At 41.4% G+C, this 19,967-nt stretch overlaps 1 protein-coding gene across 3 annotated transcripts in view; it reads right to left on the minus strand.

Annotated features, from left to right (window-relative positions):
• gss (glutathione synthetase) overlaps positions 1–19,571 on the minus strand; it is a 59,523-nt gene extending 39,952 nt beyond the window's left edge. The window contains exons 1-5 of one of the 3 annotated variants that reach the window (XM_069884319.1): positions 19,484–19,571; positions 13,320–13,454; positions 9,150–9,257; positions 5,981–6,126; positions 1,959–2,034 (exon numbers count right to left, since the gene is read on the minus strand). In XM_069884319.1, the coding sequence (XP_069740420.1) occupies positions 1,959–2,034; positions 5,981–6,126; positions 9,150–9,257; positions 13,320–13,352 (363 nt within the window). In that variant the 5' untranslated portion in view covers positions 13,353–13,454; positions 19,484–19,571. Of the gene's footprint in view, positions 1–1,958; positions 2,035–5,980; positions 6,127–9,149; positions 9,258–13,319; positions 13,455–15,943; positions 16,070–19,483 lie in introns of those variants that run through there. The other 2 variants (XM_069884316.1, XM_069884317.1) reach the window with 2 other exon arrangements.
• Positions 19,572–19,967: the final 396 nt, after the last annotated feature.

Genomic DNA, 19,967 nt, shown 5'->3' on the forward strand with positions numbered 1-19,967 from the left:
ATAAAGACTGAAGATAGGGAGGGAGAGGAGTCCAGACCAAAAAACAAAAGGTGTTACAGCATAACTCCCGATTATCCAAAATTTTTGGACCCAGAAGTTAAGCTTTGATAATTTTTTTCAGATAATTGAGGATTTCAGAAAAATCAGAAATCCTCATTTATCAAAAAATTTTTAAATCCAAAATGACGTCATTTTGCCTCCAAAAATTTTCAGATAAGTGAGGATATCTGAAACAATCAGTAATCCTCAGTTATTGGAAATATTTTCGGAGCCGAACTGATTTCATAGGTTGAAAAAATTTCTGAGTAGAATTTCGAGTTTTTGGTGTTGAATTTATTCAGGTTGTTTTCAGGTGCAAATTAAACATTATTTAATGCTTAAGAAGCCTTCCCTTGTTGTTTGTTGTTATTTTAACACTGTTACAAGTAACTTACTGTTGCCATTGGGCTGGTTTTAAAAAAAAATGACCAGTTATCCGAATATATCGTTAATCCGAAATAGAACCGGTCCCAACCATTTCAGATAATCGGAGTTGTAGTTGTACTATAGTTGGATAGAATAAAAGGTAAGTTGAGAATTGATTTTGGCTCTGTGAAAGGAGGGAGAGAGAGGAGGGGCAGGTAACAGGGAGGAGTTTTAATGGAAACTGTAGAAGTCTATTTTAATGCCATCTGGTTGAAGATGCAAGATGAGGTGTTGTTCCTCCGATTTGCAGGTGCTCTCAGTCTGGCAGTGCAAAAGACCATGGACAGACATGTCAGCAAGGGAATGGGACGGGGAAGTGAAATGGGTGGCCACTGGGGTATCCACGTTACTGTGGTGGACAGAGCCAAGGTACGCCACAAAGAAATCTCCCAGATTGCACCCAAACTCTCCAATATAGAGGAGAGTACAATCAGACCACCGGATGCAGTCAATGACCTCTGCAGATTCACAAGTGAAGTGTTGCTCCACTTGGAAGGAAGGTTTTTAAGGAAGTGCTGACATTTTGAAGAAGCAGATGAAGTTCTACATATTGTTAAAAGTACAGAGGAGACCACCTCTTGAAACGTGAACTTTACTTCTCTCTCCAGAGATGCTGCCTCCCAACTGAGTATTATCAACAGTTTGCTTCATTGCAGATTCCCAGCATCTGGAATATTCTGTCAGCAATCCAGCTAAAGAAAGAAGCAATTTGATCCTCCAAAGGTGTGATCATTATTATGGAGCAGAAAGCTTAAACTTACCAAAAACAAACTCACTCAATGCAGACTGCTAGGAAATCTGCACAAAATTTGGATAAAGGCTTTAACCTAGACCTAGTAAACCAGCAAGTGGCTCAGACCATACATTCACTAACTGTTTGAATGAACAAGCAAAGGAACCTTCATTTATCATGTAAACGTTGATCTCATGTAGAAGTTGACCCCCTATATTTGGCCAAAAAATGTATATTTTCCATATATATTGTGTAAAGGTCAACCCTAGTCTCTCACCTCGGCCCCGACGCCCACAAACCAGAGCTCCTAACATCTCAGTCACAAATTCATGCCTCAGCCCTGGCCCTCCAACCATCCGAGCCCCCGACACCTCAAATATGGACTTGCCCCCCTGTCCCTGCTGATCTGCACTCCCAACACCTCCGACAAACGCAGATACTTACCGTGGTCAATAGTATCCATGTAATGGTTGACCCCATAAACTTAACGTTAAAAAATGGTCCACAACGTTCGACTTTTACGCAAGTATATACAGTAGGTAGTGCCTTTAACTAGGGTATTTATCAACAGAGCAAAAAGGAAACCAACTCAAGCACACAAGGCCAACACTGAAGGTTTTCTTTGCTTCACAGCATTTGGACATACTCTTGCCAACACTTACACCCCCATCTCCCCTCCTCAGAAAGAGTCTTAATTCTTGATGGAAATTTTTGATTCCAGGTGCCCCTTTCCTTAACAGCTTGAAAGATCATTCGTTACCTGGGTAATCCCTTCTTCAAGCACCTGATTGTAGATGTTGAAGAGGCGAGCTGTAAATTCATCTGCTTTTATGGTGCTGAAAGTGAGAGCAAGGAGAACGTAGTTGATAAGTTTGCAGGGTTTAAACGGTCAAAAACCTATCACTTCAGTGGTCTGTAAATTGAACAAGAGGAACTTGTACTGGATTCTTCCAACAGCTACTTTGCACCAATTCAACAATGGCTACAGGGCAGGAGATCTCCAAGTGGACACCTATTTCATTTCCCAATCCCATTCCCATGCCGACATGTCTGTCCATGCACTACCAGACTGAAACTACCTGCAAATCTGAGGAGGAACACCTCATCACCTACCCCCCCTCCCCCAACTATCTGTCCCTCTTTCTCCTTTCTTCCAGCTCTGCATTCACAGAGCTATCCCTCCCCCAGATCAATTACAACTTTCCTCTCCTGTCCTCCTATCCATATCCAATCAACACCTTTTGTCCGTTGGTTTGTGCTCCGCTCCCCACCCTTTCTTCCCTTCTCCCCAGCCTTTTAATTCAGGTTCCTGCCTGCTGTTTCACTCAAATGAAGAAGGGCAGGCCCAAAATGCAGGAGAGATGCATTTCTTGATCTCCTATGGCCCCTGCTGAATTCCTCCAGCATTTCTGTGCTTTTATAACAATAGGTTTTGAGGGCTATTGGGCAAATGTAGGCAGGTGGGACTAGTTGCTATCTGCTTGGTATTCCACTTCATCTGTAACCAAGTGGAGTTTTATTTTGTCACTTTATGGCTTGGACAATGAGAAAGGTTATCCCACTCTGCGATAAATACATTTGCTTGCTGCATCACAGCGTGGGATGAGATCAAGATCAGAAGAAGCCACAGAAGGTAAGGAATGCAGCTTCGAACATTACTCAAACTTCCCTCCCCTCCATCAACATCTCCTACTGCTTGGGCTATACGGATCCATCACACCCTGGACACAATGACTTCACCCTCCCATCAGTGAGAAGGGTTCAAAGTGTGAAAGCGTGCACCAATAGGCTTAAAGACAGGTCTTCCCTGCACCCATTAGGCTCCTGAATGAACCTGATAACAGTGCTATCACACTGTCCTTTCGTGGTGCTAAATGATCTTTCAAATTCAAGTTTAATTGTCATCTAACTACAAACACGACCAAACAAAACTGTGTTTCTCTGGACCTCGATGCAGAGAACCACACATGCTCACACAATGCACAGCAGAAACCTGGTAATAATCACATATATACATTAAGATAAAACATAAAACGTATCAATATTTTGGAATAATTTACTTGGTTACAGGATACCTGATTTTGATGCTCCTGTGACCCACTACCATCAGGAAGGAAGTAAAGATCTTGTGTGCTGGATGGAAAGAGTCCTCAATTATTCTTTGAGCCCAATTTATGCAACACTCCTCCTGAATGGAGACCCAGTTCTTTGAGGACTCTCAAGTCCCTTTACACCTCTGAATTTTGAATTTTCTCCCAATCCAAACAATAGTTTGACGTTCTATTCCTTCCACCAAAATGTATGACCATACACTTTCCAACATTTTTATTTCATTTGCATTTCTTTACCCATTCGCCTAATCTAAACAAGATTCTCTGCAGCCTCTCAGTTTCCTTTCCATTTCCCTGACCCTCCACCTATCTTTGTATTATCCCCTCAAAATTGATCAGCAAACTCCAAGCCCTGGGTCTCAAGGCCCCACTGTGTAATTGGATCCTGGATTTCCTCACCTCCAAACCACTATCAGCGAGGATTGGTAGGAACTTCTCCTCCACAATCCTCATCAGTACCAGTCCATCACAGGGCTGTGTTCCTAGCCCCTTGATCTACTCACGTTACACCTACGACTATGTAGCTCAGTATAACAATGACACCATCCTCAAATTTGCTGACGAACCCACAGTTGCATAAAGGGAAACCATACAGGATTGAGATTGAAAAATTGGCTGATCTATCTCCTTCCTCTATGCTTCCTTGTTGCTGTTTGTGATTCTGCCAACAATTGTGGTGTCATCAGCAAATTTGTCGATAGCATTGGAATTGTGCCTGACCACCACATGGGACATGGGTGTATGTAAGTAGACTAGTGGGCTAAGCATGCATCCTTGAGGTACATCTGTGTTGATAATCAGTGAGGAGGAGACGTTGCTTCTAATTCATACTGACTGTGGTCTTCCAATGAGGAAGTCAAGGATCCAGTTGCAGTGGGGGGGGCGCAGAGCCCAGGATTTGGAGCTTGTTGACTAGCACTGAGGGAACAATGATGTTGAAGGTTGAGCTGTAGTCGATAAAGAGCAGTCGTATGTACCAATTGCTGTTTTCGAGGTGATCCAGAGCTGAGTGGAGAGCTTGCGATATTGCATCTGCTGTGGAGCGATTGTAACGATGGGCGAATTGCAGGGGGTCCAAACCTTTGCTTAGGTACGTGTTAATTCTGGCCATGACCAATCTCTCAAAGCATTTAATCACAGTAGGTGTTAGTGCTACTGGGCGATAGTCGTTGAGGCAGCTCACACACCTCTTCTTGGGCACCGGACGATTGATGCCCTCTGAAGCAGATGGGAACCTTGGAGTGTAACTCTGACTCCCAAACAACACTCAGAGACTCATTTAAGGCCTCTTACATTCCACATTTGTTATGAACTGCACTTAACGACCAGCAATAGACAATGAACCAGCCAACGTTTAATTTTAAAACACTGATTTTATTTCTTACTCTTAAACTACAGTCTTAACTTTTAAACTATCCTTAATGCTAAATCTATTCCCAATTACGTGCAGGTGAACTAATGTAGGTGTGTGCGTATGATATACCCAAACCATTACAATCCAGGCCAAAATCTAGAAAGTCACTTCAAAGTTCAGTCTTTCAAATTCAGAGTTGAAGCATAGGCCTTTGAAATTTGATGCCCAAAATTAATGTTGAACTGATGGGAAGACGGAGTTGTAGCTGCTATAGACTCACGAACTCTTCTTGCATTGCCTTTGAAGAAATGTCCATCAACACGAGCTATGGTCATAACTGTCCTGCTCCTTGTGTAGGCAAGACTTGATGTGGACGGCCTCCATGAAACTTCCAAGACCCTGGCCCCAATCTCTCCAAGTGGCCTTCACTGTTCGTCACACTCAAAATGAAACGCTTTGCTTTCCAAAAGACCCTCCTGGCACAGGTCAATCCACCAAAAAGACCCAGTCACTCACAGATCATGCTTTGTTCTGAATTCCACAAAAATGGCTGGCCACAAGAGCTGCTTCAGAAAGTTGCTTTCTCTTCACCAGCCAGAATGGTTCTCCCTTTGCAAAATCAGAATGTCTTTGCAAATGTATTGCATTCTGCAACAGACTATGACAACCTTTCCCTCAGTTCTTCACAAACTATCACTGGGTTGTAACCTGTGTTGTGCTTGTGTGAGATGTTAAATGTTAACTGTGACCATGCAGTCCCTCTTGTCTATAATATCCCTTACAGTAATTTATTTACATTTCTTTAACATTTCTCAAGTAGAGTTTACACTACTGATAAATAGAAATTCTACTTGGTTTGCAGGAAAAAAAAACCTCAGGGTATTTTGTGATGCCTGTCCCGCATCAGACTTGTCAGCCACAAACGAGCCTGCAGCTGACGTGGACATTTACCCCCCTCCATAAATCTTCATCCGCGAAGCCAAGCCAAAGAAAACATGTCCTCGGACAATAAATTCAAACTTGAACCGTAGTGGGCTTCATACATTACATTGTGCAGCTGTCTGAATGTTGGAGAAAATCTGTTTATAGAAGAACCCTTCTCACTGCACAGGGAATTTTGTCACAAATAAGCAAAGTTTCTTCTCATAGAATTTTTGTGAAAAAAGTACATAAACATCTTTCTCCCCAAGTTTCTTAATACACAAAACCCAGCTTCGCATTCCAGAGAGGAGAGAGAGAAAAAATGGGATACAGACTGTTGTTCTTGAAATGCAATCCCCTTCCCCTCCCCTGCAGATGCCATGGTTGAAATCTTACCTTGCCAGAGCTTTCTTTAGAAATTCAGGATCCATGCTGATTCTATCAATCAGCACGTTGAAGTCTTGCTGAGCTTCACATGCCTGGTCGAACAGGTTCTTTGGCACCGGTGATGGGAACAGAGTGATAGGAGCAAAGCAGATGGTCTTCAGGGAAAAATAAAAGATTCACTCCACTCAGTTAGCAAGAGAGGTACATCATCAGCGATAGAGGCAAAAGCGAACAAGGAGTCCAACAAAAAGGTAGGTGACACGATTAGTGCAGTGGTTAGCAAAAGACTCCCTCAGTGGCAGCAACCAGTGTTTGAATCCACCGCTGTTAAGATTTTGTATGCTCTCCCCGTGTCCGTGTGGGTTTCCTCCCACATTACACACACAGGGCTTAGTGGGTTAATTGGTAACAGGTGTATCCTGCAAGGATCTGTTACTGTGCCTCATCTCTAAATTTAAAGAGAAATTGAAATAATTACAACTACTCAAAACCAAGAGTTGAAAGTGATGGAAGGCCTTGGCTCTTTTAGCATGCGTTTGGAGACGAGGTGATAATGCATTGGTTGCAGACCCAGTTTTGACCCAATTAAATTCGGACTCGCATTTAAATTGTGCTTTAAATGCAGACACACTCAACAGAAGGATGCAGATACAACTGAAGAGTAGGGAGTTTTGTTGGAATACAGGGGTTAATTAATCATAGAAAATATGTAGAATATATGCTTATGTACTATTCATCTTGTATACATGAATCCAGTACTATGTAACAATTTAATATTTACCTCATGGTGAAGGGAAAGTAAGTAAGGGGCAGCCACAGTATGTAGCAAAGTTGGCTGATTACAGTAGGCTTAGAATTGTCTGCTCCCAAAATACAAAAGAGAGAATATGTATGAGACAATTTAGTAGGAACAAAAGGAGGTGTTGATGAGCACAGGAGACGGTGGTCAGACAAGAACAAAGAGAATCCTGACAGAGACTGTCAGAAACAAAGAGAATGGAAACTCAGTAGAAGTAAGACAGAAGGAGGTGTTGAGTAGAACAGAATATGGCCAGATGAGAACAAAGAAATAATTAGAAATATCTGGGGTATGAATTGATTTCTGATCAAAACAACAGGATATTCTGGCCTTGAGGATTAAGATGGGAGCTCTACACCCCAATATCTGCAGAGCAGGAAATTACTTGTGATAAATCTTATGCAAGAAATCTAGCAAAGAAAGCCAACTTTTGTTCTGTATGATAATGAAATCTAGCAAAGGAAGCCAACTTTTGTTCTGAATGATAAGGTTGAGCTATATAAACTGTAGAGACTGGACAGTAGAGGTCAGTCTTGGGGAATAGCTCACAGTGCAGGTGACCTATGAACTAATGTTTGAACCAGAGCTCTGTTAAGCTTTATTCTTGTGCTGTGTAATAAACTGATTGTTGAACCGAATACCTTCTCCTATCACTTCATTTAACGAACACGCTGGACTCAAGACGACACATAGACTAAATTAAGGGTAGATTAAGGGTAGGGTAAAGCCAGAGTCTGACAGTTTACGTTGGAACATCCAAGAAAATACCCCCTGACTCTCATTCCTGCCCTGTCCACCTTATATAATTAAAGCTAACCAGCACTAGGCCTCATCTCCGCTCCAGTGTGGTAGAAATGTTCAGAACTGAAACAAGTCCTCCTGCCCCACCTTGTCCATGGCGACTATAATGCCCATCCATCACTTTGCCTTTCCCCAAGCCCCATGCACTTTTCACTGTACCCTTCACATCTCAATTTATTGCAACACTTCTCCCTCACTTGTTTATTTGTTACTATTGCACACTCTGATTGTCAAATTGATATGCCGGGATAGCACAATTTTACTTAAACTCAATACACATGGCAATAAACAGTTCCACTCAAAATTCAATTGCACCTCCTTTCTGGTTCATGGAACTGTCCGAGTTCCTTTTAAATATTCACCAGGATCTGCTCCTTCGTCTACCTCCAACAGCGCATTCCAGTTTTTCCACCATCCTCTTCAAATCTCCTTTAAATTTTTCTCATCTCAAATTCAAACCTGTGCCCTCTTGTTCCAGATGCACCTGCCCTGCTGTTGCTCTCTCCATTCTGATATTGCCACATCAGTGGTGCTGATCCAAATAATGGAGGACAGATAAGAACACAAGAAATAGGAACAGGAATAGGCCATTCAGCCCCTTGAGCCTGCTCTGCTAGACAATGAGATCATGGCAGATCTGATGACAGGCTCATTTTCACTTACTTGCCTTTCTCCCCCCCCCCCCCCCCATATCCTTTAATTCACATACTATGGAAAAATCTATGCAACCTTGCCTTAAATATATTTACAGAGGTAGCCTTCACTACTTCAATGGGCAAAGAATTCCATAGATGCATCACCCTTTGGGAAAAGCAGTTCTTCCCTACTCCATCTTCCATCTACAACCCTGAATTTTGAAACTAGTTCTAATCTCGCCCACCAATGGAAACAATTTCCCTCTATCTTACACATTTCTAGGATCCCCTCTCATTCTTCAATGCTGGATTGCAAGAAAAAGTTTTCTCCCTCTCAATCCAGTCTTCTTTCTTTTTAAAATATTTTTATTAATAGTTAAAATATCAACAATTTAACACAATTATACAATATGCAACATAATTGAAATAAAGGAATTATTTTTCCCAACTATGAACACAATTCAAAAATCCAGAGCACATTGGTAATAATAATCAAAGCATAACATCAAAAAAAACCAAACCAAAGGTGAAATTATAAATTATTTTCAAGAAAGTTATAAAATGTCTTCATATTAAAAAAGGTTTACGGTTCTCTTTTCATTTATTTTCTCCTCCTTCTCTAATAATGTTATCAATGTTTACATTATTCGCAGCTGAACAAATCAGAAATTAAAAAAAAAGAAAATTCTAAACCAAAAAAAAAACTTTTTCAACCTTGCTTAGTGGGGAGGAGTCACGTGATGGAGTAGTGGTCCGTCAGGAAAACCAGCCCTCTCCCGAAAAATAGGAAAAAAAAGTTAGGAAAAAGCAAAGCATAACAGAAATAGAATTCAAGAAATAGAAGATAAAGATACAGAGAAGAGAAAGAAGATGGCTTCCAAGAAGGAGAAAGTAAGAACAACTAGAAAAAAAAGTCATCGGAGAAGAAAGAAGAAGGCCTTACCTGCACAAAGGAACAGGATGCTGTGGTGACGAGGAGCGCCCGACCCTCGAGGTCAGTACCTGCCCTAAAGAGTTGCGACCCACCAGCCGGAACACTACAAAAATGGCTCTCAGAGCCAAACAAAAGTGCGCAATCAGAGGAGAAAGAGGACACCGCCAGGAGGGGGGCTCAGCAGAGGAACGGGCTGTCACAGACCGAGCAGCTGAGTGACACCCGACACCAGGGCTCTCAGCTGGAGGACAAGGAAGACAGCAGAAGAGGGTGCGACGAAACAGACGTGGAAAACAAACGGAGGGAAGATCGACAAGAAGACCAAGCACAACAGATTAGCACTCCAAGAGGGGAGGAACAGCAACAAGAGGCCCAACAAGAAGAGGCCCGACAAAGAGATACAAGCAGCTCATCAGGAAAAACAGAAGAGACACAGACATAAAAAGGAGAAGAAGACGACACAAACACAGATACAGACATAGAAGAAGAGGAAGAAGACCAAGATCTTCACAGAGAAATAGAAGGTAAAACTGATGGACAAAGAGAAATAAAAGGTAAAACTGATGAACAGAATATAGATAAAGTCTTTTTTGAAGAACAAATTAGATCACTAAAAGAATGGTTAGCATTAGAGTTTAATGCAATTAAAAGGAAAATGAAAAGAACAGAAGATAAAATGCAAATGTTAGAACTGGTAATGGCAGAAATAGGGAAAAGAGTAGAGAATGTGGAAGAGTGGGAAACGGCTGTAGAAATGGAAGTAAATGACTTAAGAGAAAAATTTGAAGAAAGTGACAAAAAAATTAGACACACAAGAGTTGTTATCTCAGAAAATTGATATGTTGGAAAATTATAGTAGGCAAAACAACACAAAAATAGTGGGCCTGATGGAGGGTGAAGAAGGCACAGACATGAAGGAATTTATAAAAGGATGGATCCCGAAGGTCCTGGGAACAACAGAAATGCAGGAAAAAATGAAAATAGAAAGGGCACACAGAACATTATCACTGAAACCACAGACACATCAAAAACCAAGATCCATCTTAGTAAAATTTTGAGATACACGACAAGAGAAAATATACTGGAACGGGCAAGGAATAAAATTAGAGAAGATAATTAAATTTTTTATACCCAGACATAAGTTTTGAACTCTTAAAGAGGAGGAAGGAATTTAACACAGCAAAATCAACTTTATGGAAAAAAGATTACAAATTCAGGTTAAGACATCCAGCCGTGCTTAAAATATTTATACCCGGGGAGCAAAACAGACTGTTCTTGGATCCAGAGAAAGCGCAAGAATTCGCAGAACGTTTGCAGGACAGAAGTGATGAAGAGATGTAACAAGAATGAAGAACGGCGATTAAGTATATATAAAGATGTAAAAAAAAATGTATATGTAAAGAACTAAAGAGGGAAAAGAGAAGGGAAGGAAGGGAATAAGGGGGGGAAAAAAAGAGAGAGCCTTGTTATATGTGTTTAAAAAAAAAGTGTTTTCTGGAGAGGGCTGGGTGGAGGGGGAATAACTGTCATTCCAAAATCAGTTGACGCTGTGAACAAGATCACAACCAAAATGAAAAGGGGAGTTGTGGTTGCCCAGCAAGGAATAAGGGGCAACTCAGAGAGGGGGGGGGGACTTTTGGGGGGGTTAAGGTATTAGTGGATGTGGGAACTGTGGGGGTACTTTAGGTGTTGTCTATATTAAGTGTAATAAGAGAAAACTAAGAGATGAAAATGGGGAAAAGGGGGATGGAGGTGACAAAGAAGTGAAAAAGAGATGTATGCAAGATACAAGATGGTCATGTTGAACTATATGACTATAAACATTAATGGAATATATAACCAAATTAAAAAGAAGCTACTGAATTTATTGAAGAAGGAAAAAATAGATATAGCATTTGTGCAGGAAAGGCATCTAACTGAAGCGGAACATAACAAACTAAAGAGACACTGGGTAGGACAAGTAACGGCAGCATCCTATACTTCAAAAGCTAGAGGTGTAGCCATACTAGTTAACAAAAATGTACCAATCAAAATAGAGGAGGAAATAATAGATCTGGCAGGGAGGTATGCAATGATAAAGTGTCAGATATACAAAGAATTTTGGAATTTGCTCAATATATATGCGCCTAATGAGGAGGATCAAAAGAATAGATGTGATAGTACAGATTCTATCACCAATGTGTATATGTACAGATGGTAGTGTAGCATGACTGTGATTGGCTGAGAGCGTAGCCACACCTACTGGCAGGTCTTAAAGGATTGCTCCTAGCCAGACCAGGTCGACCTACTTGTGATATGCTCCAGTCTTTTAGTTAATAAAAGCCTTGGTTTGGATCAACGTCTTTGATTCTTTTGACACAGATTACAATAGAAAACTGTTTTTTGGGAAATAATTTATTGACATTTGAACAGTTGAAGTACAAATATGGAATAACTCATGGTACAATGTTTGTATATCATCAATTATTTAAAGGATAAATTGGGAAACAGCTTGGGATTACCTGAAGGAAGCAGCTTTGAATATGTGACTACAGACACAATGATAATTAAAAGATTTATGACCAACATGTACATTAAGCTGCAAGATAAGGAAAATGAAATAAAGTATAAACTTAAGCAGAAGTGGGAAAATGATCTAAAAAAAAGATAAAAAATGAAAAATGGGAAAAGTTATGTTTTGGAACTAGGAAGAATACAATAAACACAAGGTTACGCACGATACAGTATAATTAGTTTCACAGGGTATATATTATTCCTCAAAAATTTTAAAAAATGGGATTCAACATTATCAGATAAATGTTTTTGCTGTAAGAAGGAAATGGGAACAACATTACATGCAACTTGGGCATGTACGAAAGTAAATACGTTTTGAGAAGAATTAAATCAGATACTAAATAAAATTACAAAAAATAACATACCAAAAAAACCAGAGATAATTCTTTTAAGTAACAAAAGAAGTAGAGAATTGGGCCTCAAATTGCAAAAAAAATTCATTATGATAGCCTTAGCGATAGCAAAAATATGTATAATGTCAACTTGGAAAATGGAAGAGAGCCTGAGAATACAGCAATGGTACATGGAAATTAATAAATGTATTCCATTGGAAAAAATAACATATAATTTAAAAATTAAAGTCACAATGTTTGAACAAATTTGGGAACCATACATGGAACATAACAGAGAGAGCTTGCCTACAACCATTATCCCCAAAAATGAGAATGAAAATGATAAGACAAAACGACTAAATTTAGTGTGTAATAAATAGATGACGCATTTTTCTTGTTTATTTTCCTTTGTGTGAAAATATTGTTTTGTGGTTTTATTGTATTGTACATGTTGAATATTTATGGATATTGGAGGGGGGGTGGGTAGAGGGGAGGGAGGGAAGTGGGGTGGAAAGGGGAGAAAAGACCACTGTGTAAATTTAATGAGAAACGTTTGTACATATTTTGGTTGATCTGGTTCACAGTGTGAAAAATAAAAAATTATAAATAAAAACCTTGCTTAGTGGTAGAGTTTTTGATTTGAAAGGTTTTATTTTGTTTAAATCCAGTCTGCTGACCACAACAGATTGTTGACTAATTGTCAGGAGACTCTTAATAAAACGGGGTTAACAGTGGTTAAGTAAATAATACATAACAGCAAAGACCAGAAACTACACTCAGGTCTTTCTTCCATGGGCTATTGACACTGTCCTAAAGTTTGCACTCTGCCATGTCTCATTGACCTGCATCGAATCCAGTTAATTAGGGAAATGTTAACTCTCTTAGTGTCCAGCTCAGCAGCTCATCCATAACAACTAATCAATGTTCATCCCCAACCACCTCAGGGAAGTGATACCAGTCACATTCTAGAACTCGCAATCCTTGTAAAAGTCGTCCAACATCACTGCCAAGTTGGGAACTACCAGGTGTGATCTTCTTGTGGGCAAAATTTAAAAAAAAAATGAAAGCAGCCTCTATCCTCAAAGACGCCCACCATCCAGGCCAAGCCCTCTTCACTCTGCTACCATTGGGGGAAAAGGTATAGCAGCCTGAAGAAGAGCTGGGTTAGTTGCTCAGATTCTTAACCAATGGGGATCTAGCCTTGTTTGAATTGCTCACTCTGTGTTGATTGGAAATGTGATTGAAACACAAAGCATGTCCTCCAAACTGAAAGCCCATGCTCACCAGTACTGACCTCACTGCTGGATGGTTCTTCCTTTGTCCTCATGAGAACTCCCTGAAGGAGGGCTGCATCTTTAGCAGCCAACGTCAGATGTTGGATGAGGCTATGGTTCTGCAGGACATCATCAGCTTCAAACGGGATCAAAAGCTGTGGGAACAACAGAGCAACTTTATAACCAATACGCACTGGGGCTCCTTCCAGTTTCCCACCAGTACCTCAGTCAAATGTACCCTGGAATATGATTGTGCAGGTACAGAAGTCTGACCCAGTAACTGGATGGTAGTCTGTATTGGAGACACAAATAGGGAGTCACCTGGCAAGAACAATCCTTATCCATTCTCCCTTGACCAGGAACATAACCAGAGCTTAAGGCCCATCATGGATCTGTTATATGGTACAGAACCAGCCCTGCACCAAACTCGCCTATGCCGACCAAGTTGGCATTCTGGATGAGACCCATTTGTCAGCATTTTGGTTAATCTCGTTCTAAATCACTTCTACCAACATCCGTGTCCAAACGCCTTTTGCTTCTCTTTCTCTCTTACTGACAAGGGTGCCAGCTGCTGGGCGACACTCGTGGCGACTTTTTGCCTTACAGCAGGAAGGCAATTTCGTGTAATAATGCATTTTCTGTCCATGCAAATATTACACAAAATTGTTACATGACAATAAAGGATTATGTCTTTTTGACAACTGGCAGTTGGTTCCAAATGTGGACAACTCTGAGTGGAAAAAGGTGCCTTTTCGGGCTCTCCCCTCTCATTCTGGAATCTTTTACCTTTCGGAAAAAGGCTGTGAGCATTCACTTTATCCAGGAACCTCATGATGTTATAAACTTGTTTTAGGTCACCTCTCAGCCTCCAACTCACCAAGGAATGATGACCCAGCCTATCCAACCTCTCCCTTTAAACTCAAGCCCTCCAGACCCAGAAACATCCTGGTGAATCTCTTCTTCACACCTTCCATCTTATTAAGATCCTTCTTGTAGCTGAGCACCCAGAACTACACACACAGTATGACAAGTGCGACATCATCAATGCCCTGAACATCTGTATCACGAGGTCCTGACCATTACATTTAATACTCAGGCAATGAAGGCGACCATCCCAGGCACCTTCTTCACCACCCTGACCTTTCGATCTCTGTTCTAGAACACTCCATGGCCCTGCTATTCATTGTGCTTGACAGCAAAGTGCAACATTTGCCATGTGTCGAGAGTTAAATTCCATTTGCTCAACTGAGAGATTCTGCATCATTATTGGTCATTAAAGTAACAAACCAAGCCCCTTATTTCTCAGAGACCACCTCTCAGAGACCTGTATACTGTGCTCATACGTGCCCTTGGGACAATACCAGAAGACCACTGAGTTATTGCTCGGTTATATGGGAGCCTTTGGGAGGAAGAAAAAATTGTAATGACATTTGCAAGCATATAGAGTGAAGAAGGAACAGTTAATAAGGCATATATTTTAACCCACGTTTCACTCTCTTCAATAAAATTGACCCATTCATTGAACTGAAACACCGATCGTGGATCACCCCCATCCTGAGTCATCTCCCCTAACTCCCATTTACAAGCCGCTGCTGAATACGAAACGGATCTCGCAATACTTGGATTCAATTAAAATCTGCGATTTGTAAATTTATGGAATTTATCGCAACGTTCAGATTGTTTTAGACAATCATTAAATTATACAAACTATTAAAACTGAAATAAAATATACAGTTCAACCCCACCAGTATTGTCTTCTGTAGGTTTGAGAATCTTTAAAATAAAATGATAAACCTTAAATACACACCCAGATATTATTAACAAGGTATTTGAATGGGGGAATAGCAGAGTTGGGGAGTGGGGAAATGTGAGAATTTATCAGATCTCAGTGAAGATGCATCAATAAAATTTTGAAAAAAAAACAATCTACCTGTTTTCCTTTTTTGAACACTACTGCGTTCTGATTTCTTGATGCATCAGTGAAATCAGGTGGGCAAAGTATTCGACAGATTAAATTTGTACTTCTTATTGCAGATATTTACCATCAGCCGGTCAAACCTTATTAAGTGTCACTGAACATAGTGACACAAGTTGGTTACTGATCTTTGCACAGAACGTGGCATGTATAATTAGCAAAGCAGTTGGGATTTACTTTCATCAAACTGATTTTGGTGAGCTCTTTTTGTACACAAAAAGGGGGATCTAAACAGTCAACTAAGATCATGATCTTGCATTCAAGAACAAAGTAAGGGGTCAAACAGGAGACACTCGGTTTTGATAAACTGCTTTATAATTTAAGTAATGTGGGTAATACTAATTGTTTTGTATCCGTACCCTTCCAAACCCAAGGACCAGAGAGAAAACTGGAAATGCCCGCCCCTCAAATAACTGGCAACTTTAACTCCTAACCATTTTGTTCCATGAACTTTTAGAAAGTTTTCTGTTTCTTCCAACTTTTGTTTATTTCTTTCAACGTCAGGCTCCTTATAAAACTGGGTAACATTCGTCGACGTTAGAACAATTCTTGAATATCAGAGGAATTCCCCATTTTACAGATAACATTCCAGCCGGTGATTTAACTCAATTGTAACATCATTCCCACTATTTAAAACTCCGCAGGCAGGGTGTAAATCAGCGTGGTTACCTCACTGTCCATCCTTCCCGGCCTAATGAGACCAGGTAACTTGCCGTGTATCATCCAGCCACTGACCGAGATCCGCTACTTCCTTTTCCCCTTAATTGACAGCTCCTCCAGCCACTCGCGCGGCCTCACACAAGACAGACGTCACTGTTGCCAGGGTAACGCTGTTGCAAAGTCGGGTCAAGGAGGCGAGGCGCACGGAATGAGGAAGTGGCTGGGCTGAGTGGGGAGAAACTTCTGCTCCCATCTCGGAGTCGACCACTCCTCCCTCCCTACCACTCGTCCCCTTGGCACGTGCATCTGTGACCGCAGGAGGGGGCTCTAATTGCTCCCACACCTCCTCCCTCACCACCATTCAGGGCCCCAAACACTCCTTCCAAATGAATGTGCAGGGGTCATGAGGACTTTTCACACCATGGTGAACAATGGGTAAACCGGGCAATTTGACACGTTACCCCCCCGGGCACCCTGCCATGTGTAAAGGTCAGTCCGGGCACAGCCGGTCAAAATCGACCGGGTTCCAAGACCTAAGCCGAGTTCACCCACCAATCATTTATGGCGGTGTGAATCGACAAACGACTTACCGGGCAGGTTTTGTGACCTCAGTGCCTGCATGTGCATCCCAGAGGTGATTAAAATAAAGACTTATACCGACACTGATATAATGAAAACAAGTTCAAATGGTTTTTCACTCATGGGAAGAAAGTCAGCTTTCTTTTTGCTTCGATGAAGCATATGCTGAAAGGCTAGAAAAACTGGACTTGTATCCATTGGAGTTTAGAAGGATGAGGGGGGACATGATTGAGGTATACAAAATCATCAGGGGGATAGACAAGGTGAAGTCTGATTACTTGTTCCCAATGATGGGGGAGACGAGGACTAGAGGGCATAGTTTAAGAATACAGGGTAGGCCCTTTAGGACGGAGATGAGAAAGCATTTTTTTACCCAGAGAAGTGTGAATCTGTGGAATGCTCTGCCACAGAGGGTGGTAGAGGCGGATTCGCTGACTATGTTCAAAAGAGAGTTAGATAAGACTCTTGTGGGTAATGGAGTTGAGGGTTATGGGGATAAGGCTGGAAAGGGGTACTGATGGTAATGATCAGCCATGATCTAAAATGGCAGTGCTGGCCCGACGGGCCAAATGGCCTACTCCAGCTCCTATTGTCTATTGTCTATTGAAACTTGAAGTGAAACAGCTGACAAGAATTTGAGAGATATTAACCAACACGCGAATATGCCAAGAGAGGGGGTGAGGATGGTTACATCTACTCTCCCAACGTGCTCTTGGTGCCTGTATTTTATGCGCCAATTATACCTTACACCGCAAAAATTGCATGGTTTAAAATCTGAAATTCTAGGCTCATGTTTCAGGTGTGGTCTGGAGGTTGGAACATTTATACCTTCAGCCTAGCTATGCATGAAATTAAGATCCTTTTAGTATGACTTGGCAGAAATTTGGACAAAAATTATATGTGGATTTTCCATTGGAACCAGAACTCTATTTATTAAGCAATTTTATGGTTATTGGCACAAAACTCTCAAAATATCAAATATATTCCATGAGGATGTACCAGCAGTAGCTGGGAAATATAAGACTGTTACACGGAAGTCTCATTCCTCCCTACTTATTATTCGCTGGAATATGGAAATGCAAGGTTGGGCTCCCAGAAAAGATAACTTATAATCTTAGGAAGAAATATGACAGTTTTTTTAAAAAATATGGCAACCTTATTTGAATCATACTGGCTTAAGGATATAGTTAACTTCCCCGAAAAGGTTTATATTATAGTTAGGTTAATAGTGTTGAATTCCTGAAGATGAAGATACGAACTAATTAATGAAGGCATGGTCAAACACCATTTTTTTAAATGTTAGTCGTGGGGGTGCGGGAGCATGAGATTTGGGCAACTATTTGAGACTGTCATTTTAAAATACTATTTATATGATGTAATATGATGTATGTTCTATATGAGTCTTGGAAATATTAAAATTAAAATTCAAAAAAGATAAATAACATTGTTTCTCCTACTCTACTGCTCCTTGTCCATCTATCATTTTGTCCATCTCCATATCTTTGCTTCTATCATACAGTTTTCCCTGACAACAGTGTGTCTATAAATATACTATATCATTAGAGCTATTATACACAAATGTCCTCAACTCAGCGGAGTGTCGCTCCGGCATCTCATCGGGCCACTCTGGCACCTGGTGGCAGCAGCTCAATGCGGGATCAATGGCCAAGGAAACAGAAAGTGCTTTCAGTTGTGTGGGGGATTTAAGATTCAAGATTCAATTTATTATCATAGTAATAAAACAGTGTTGTATTACATGAAATTTCTTTTTGCCTGCTGCAAGGCAGACAGATTCGCCACCATCAGGAATTGCCTAAGCACCTTTTGCAGTTCTAGAAGTCAGACTTACAATCAGAGAGACAGAGAAGCAAGAGAGTTCCCCCCATAATCAATGAGTGTCTGCAGATTCACCTCCAGGCGTCACCAGGCTGAGGAACAGCTTCTTCCCTCAGGCAGTGAGAATGCTGAATGACCAAAGGAACTGCTCACACTCACCCTCCAAGATGCTCATATTGCTCAAATGCTCATATGCTCAAATGGAGACAAGCTAGGGAGTGGGGAGGAGCAAATGGATCTGGGAGTACTTGTTCACCGGTCACTGAAGACTAGCATGCAGGTTCAGAAAGCTGTGAAGAAGGCTAATAGCATGTTGGCTTTCATAAAGAGGGGATTGGAGTATAGGAACAGAGATGCCCTTCTGCAGTTGTACAGGGCCCTGGTGAGACTCCACCTGGAGTATTGCGTCCAGTTCTGGTCTCCAATTTTGAGGAAGGACATACTAGCTATAGAGGGTGTGCAGCGCAGATTGACAAGGTTAGTTCCAGGGATGGCGGGGTTGACATATGCTGAAAGGCTAGAAAAACTGGACTTGTATCCGATGGAGTTTAGAAGGATGAGGGGGGACATGATTGAGGTATACAAAATCATCAGGGGGATAGACAGGGTGAAGTCGGATTACTTGTTCCCAATGATGGGGGAGACGAGGACTAGAGGGCATAGTTTAAGAATACAGGGTAGGCCCTTTAGGACGGAGATGAGAAAACATTTTTTTACCCAGAGAAGTGTGAATCTGTGGAATGCTCTGCCACAGAGGGTGGTAGAGACAGATTCGCTGATTATGTTCAAAAGAGAGTTAGATAAGACTCTAGTGGGCAAAGAAGTTAAGGGTTATGGGGATAAGGCTGGAAAGGGGTACTGATGGTAGTGATCAGCCATGATCTGTAAAATGGCGGTGCTGGCTCGACGGGCCGAAGGGCCTACTGCAGCTCCCATTGTCTATTTACGAACTATCTATTTATTTATTTGTATCTATGAATACTTGTCTTGCATGTGTATTGTGCGTCTCTATGTGTGTAATGTCTGAATGTCTGGTTGTGTGCCTGCACGTTTTGCACCGATGACCAGGGAACACTGGTTCATCAGGTTTACTTGCGTAATTGGATAATGATAAACTTGTATTATTGGTTCTACCTCTGCATTACTTATAGCTTCCACCTTGCTGCTGGATAATCCATCCCTTCCTTGTAGTGGGGAAAACAGATATGTGTGTTAGATACCCCTGAAAGGGCTGGCTACTCACTGCGTCGCTGGCTGCAGTCTGTGATATCTGAGCCGTAGCACAGGCAAAAGCTGGAGGTAGAGCCTGATGTTTGTGAGGATCAAGCTCCAAAGTGCCATTGGAACTCTCCCAGTATTAGATGGATAACATTCAAGATTTTTTTTTGTCATGTAATAAAACAGATGTCTTTGGCTTGGCTTCGCGGACGAAGATTTATGGAGGGGGTAAAAGTCCACGTCAGCTGCAGGCTCGTTTGTGGCTGACAAGTCCGATGCGGGACAGGCAGACACGGTTGCAGCGGTTGCAGGTGAAAATTGGTGGGTTGGGGTTGGGTGTTGGGTTTTTCCTCCTTTGTCTTTTGTCAGTGAGGTGGGCTCTGCGGTCTTCTTCAAAGGA

The sequence above is a fragment of the Narcine bancroftii genome, chromosome 6, assembly GCF_036971445.1.
Source record: "Narcine bancroftii isolate sNarBan1 chromosome 6, sNarBan1.hap1, whole genome shotgun sequence".
NCBI lineage: Eukaryota > Metazoa > Chordata > Chondrichthyes > Torpediniformes > Narcinidae > Narcine > Narcine bancroftii.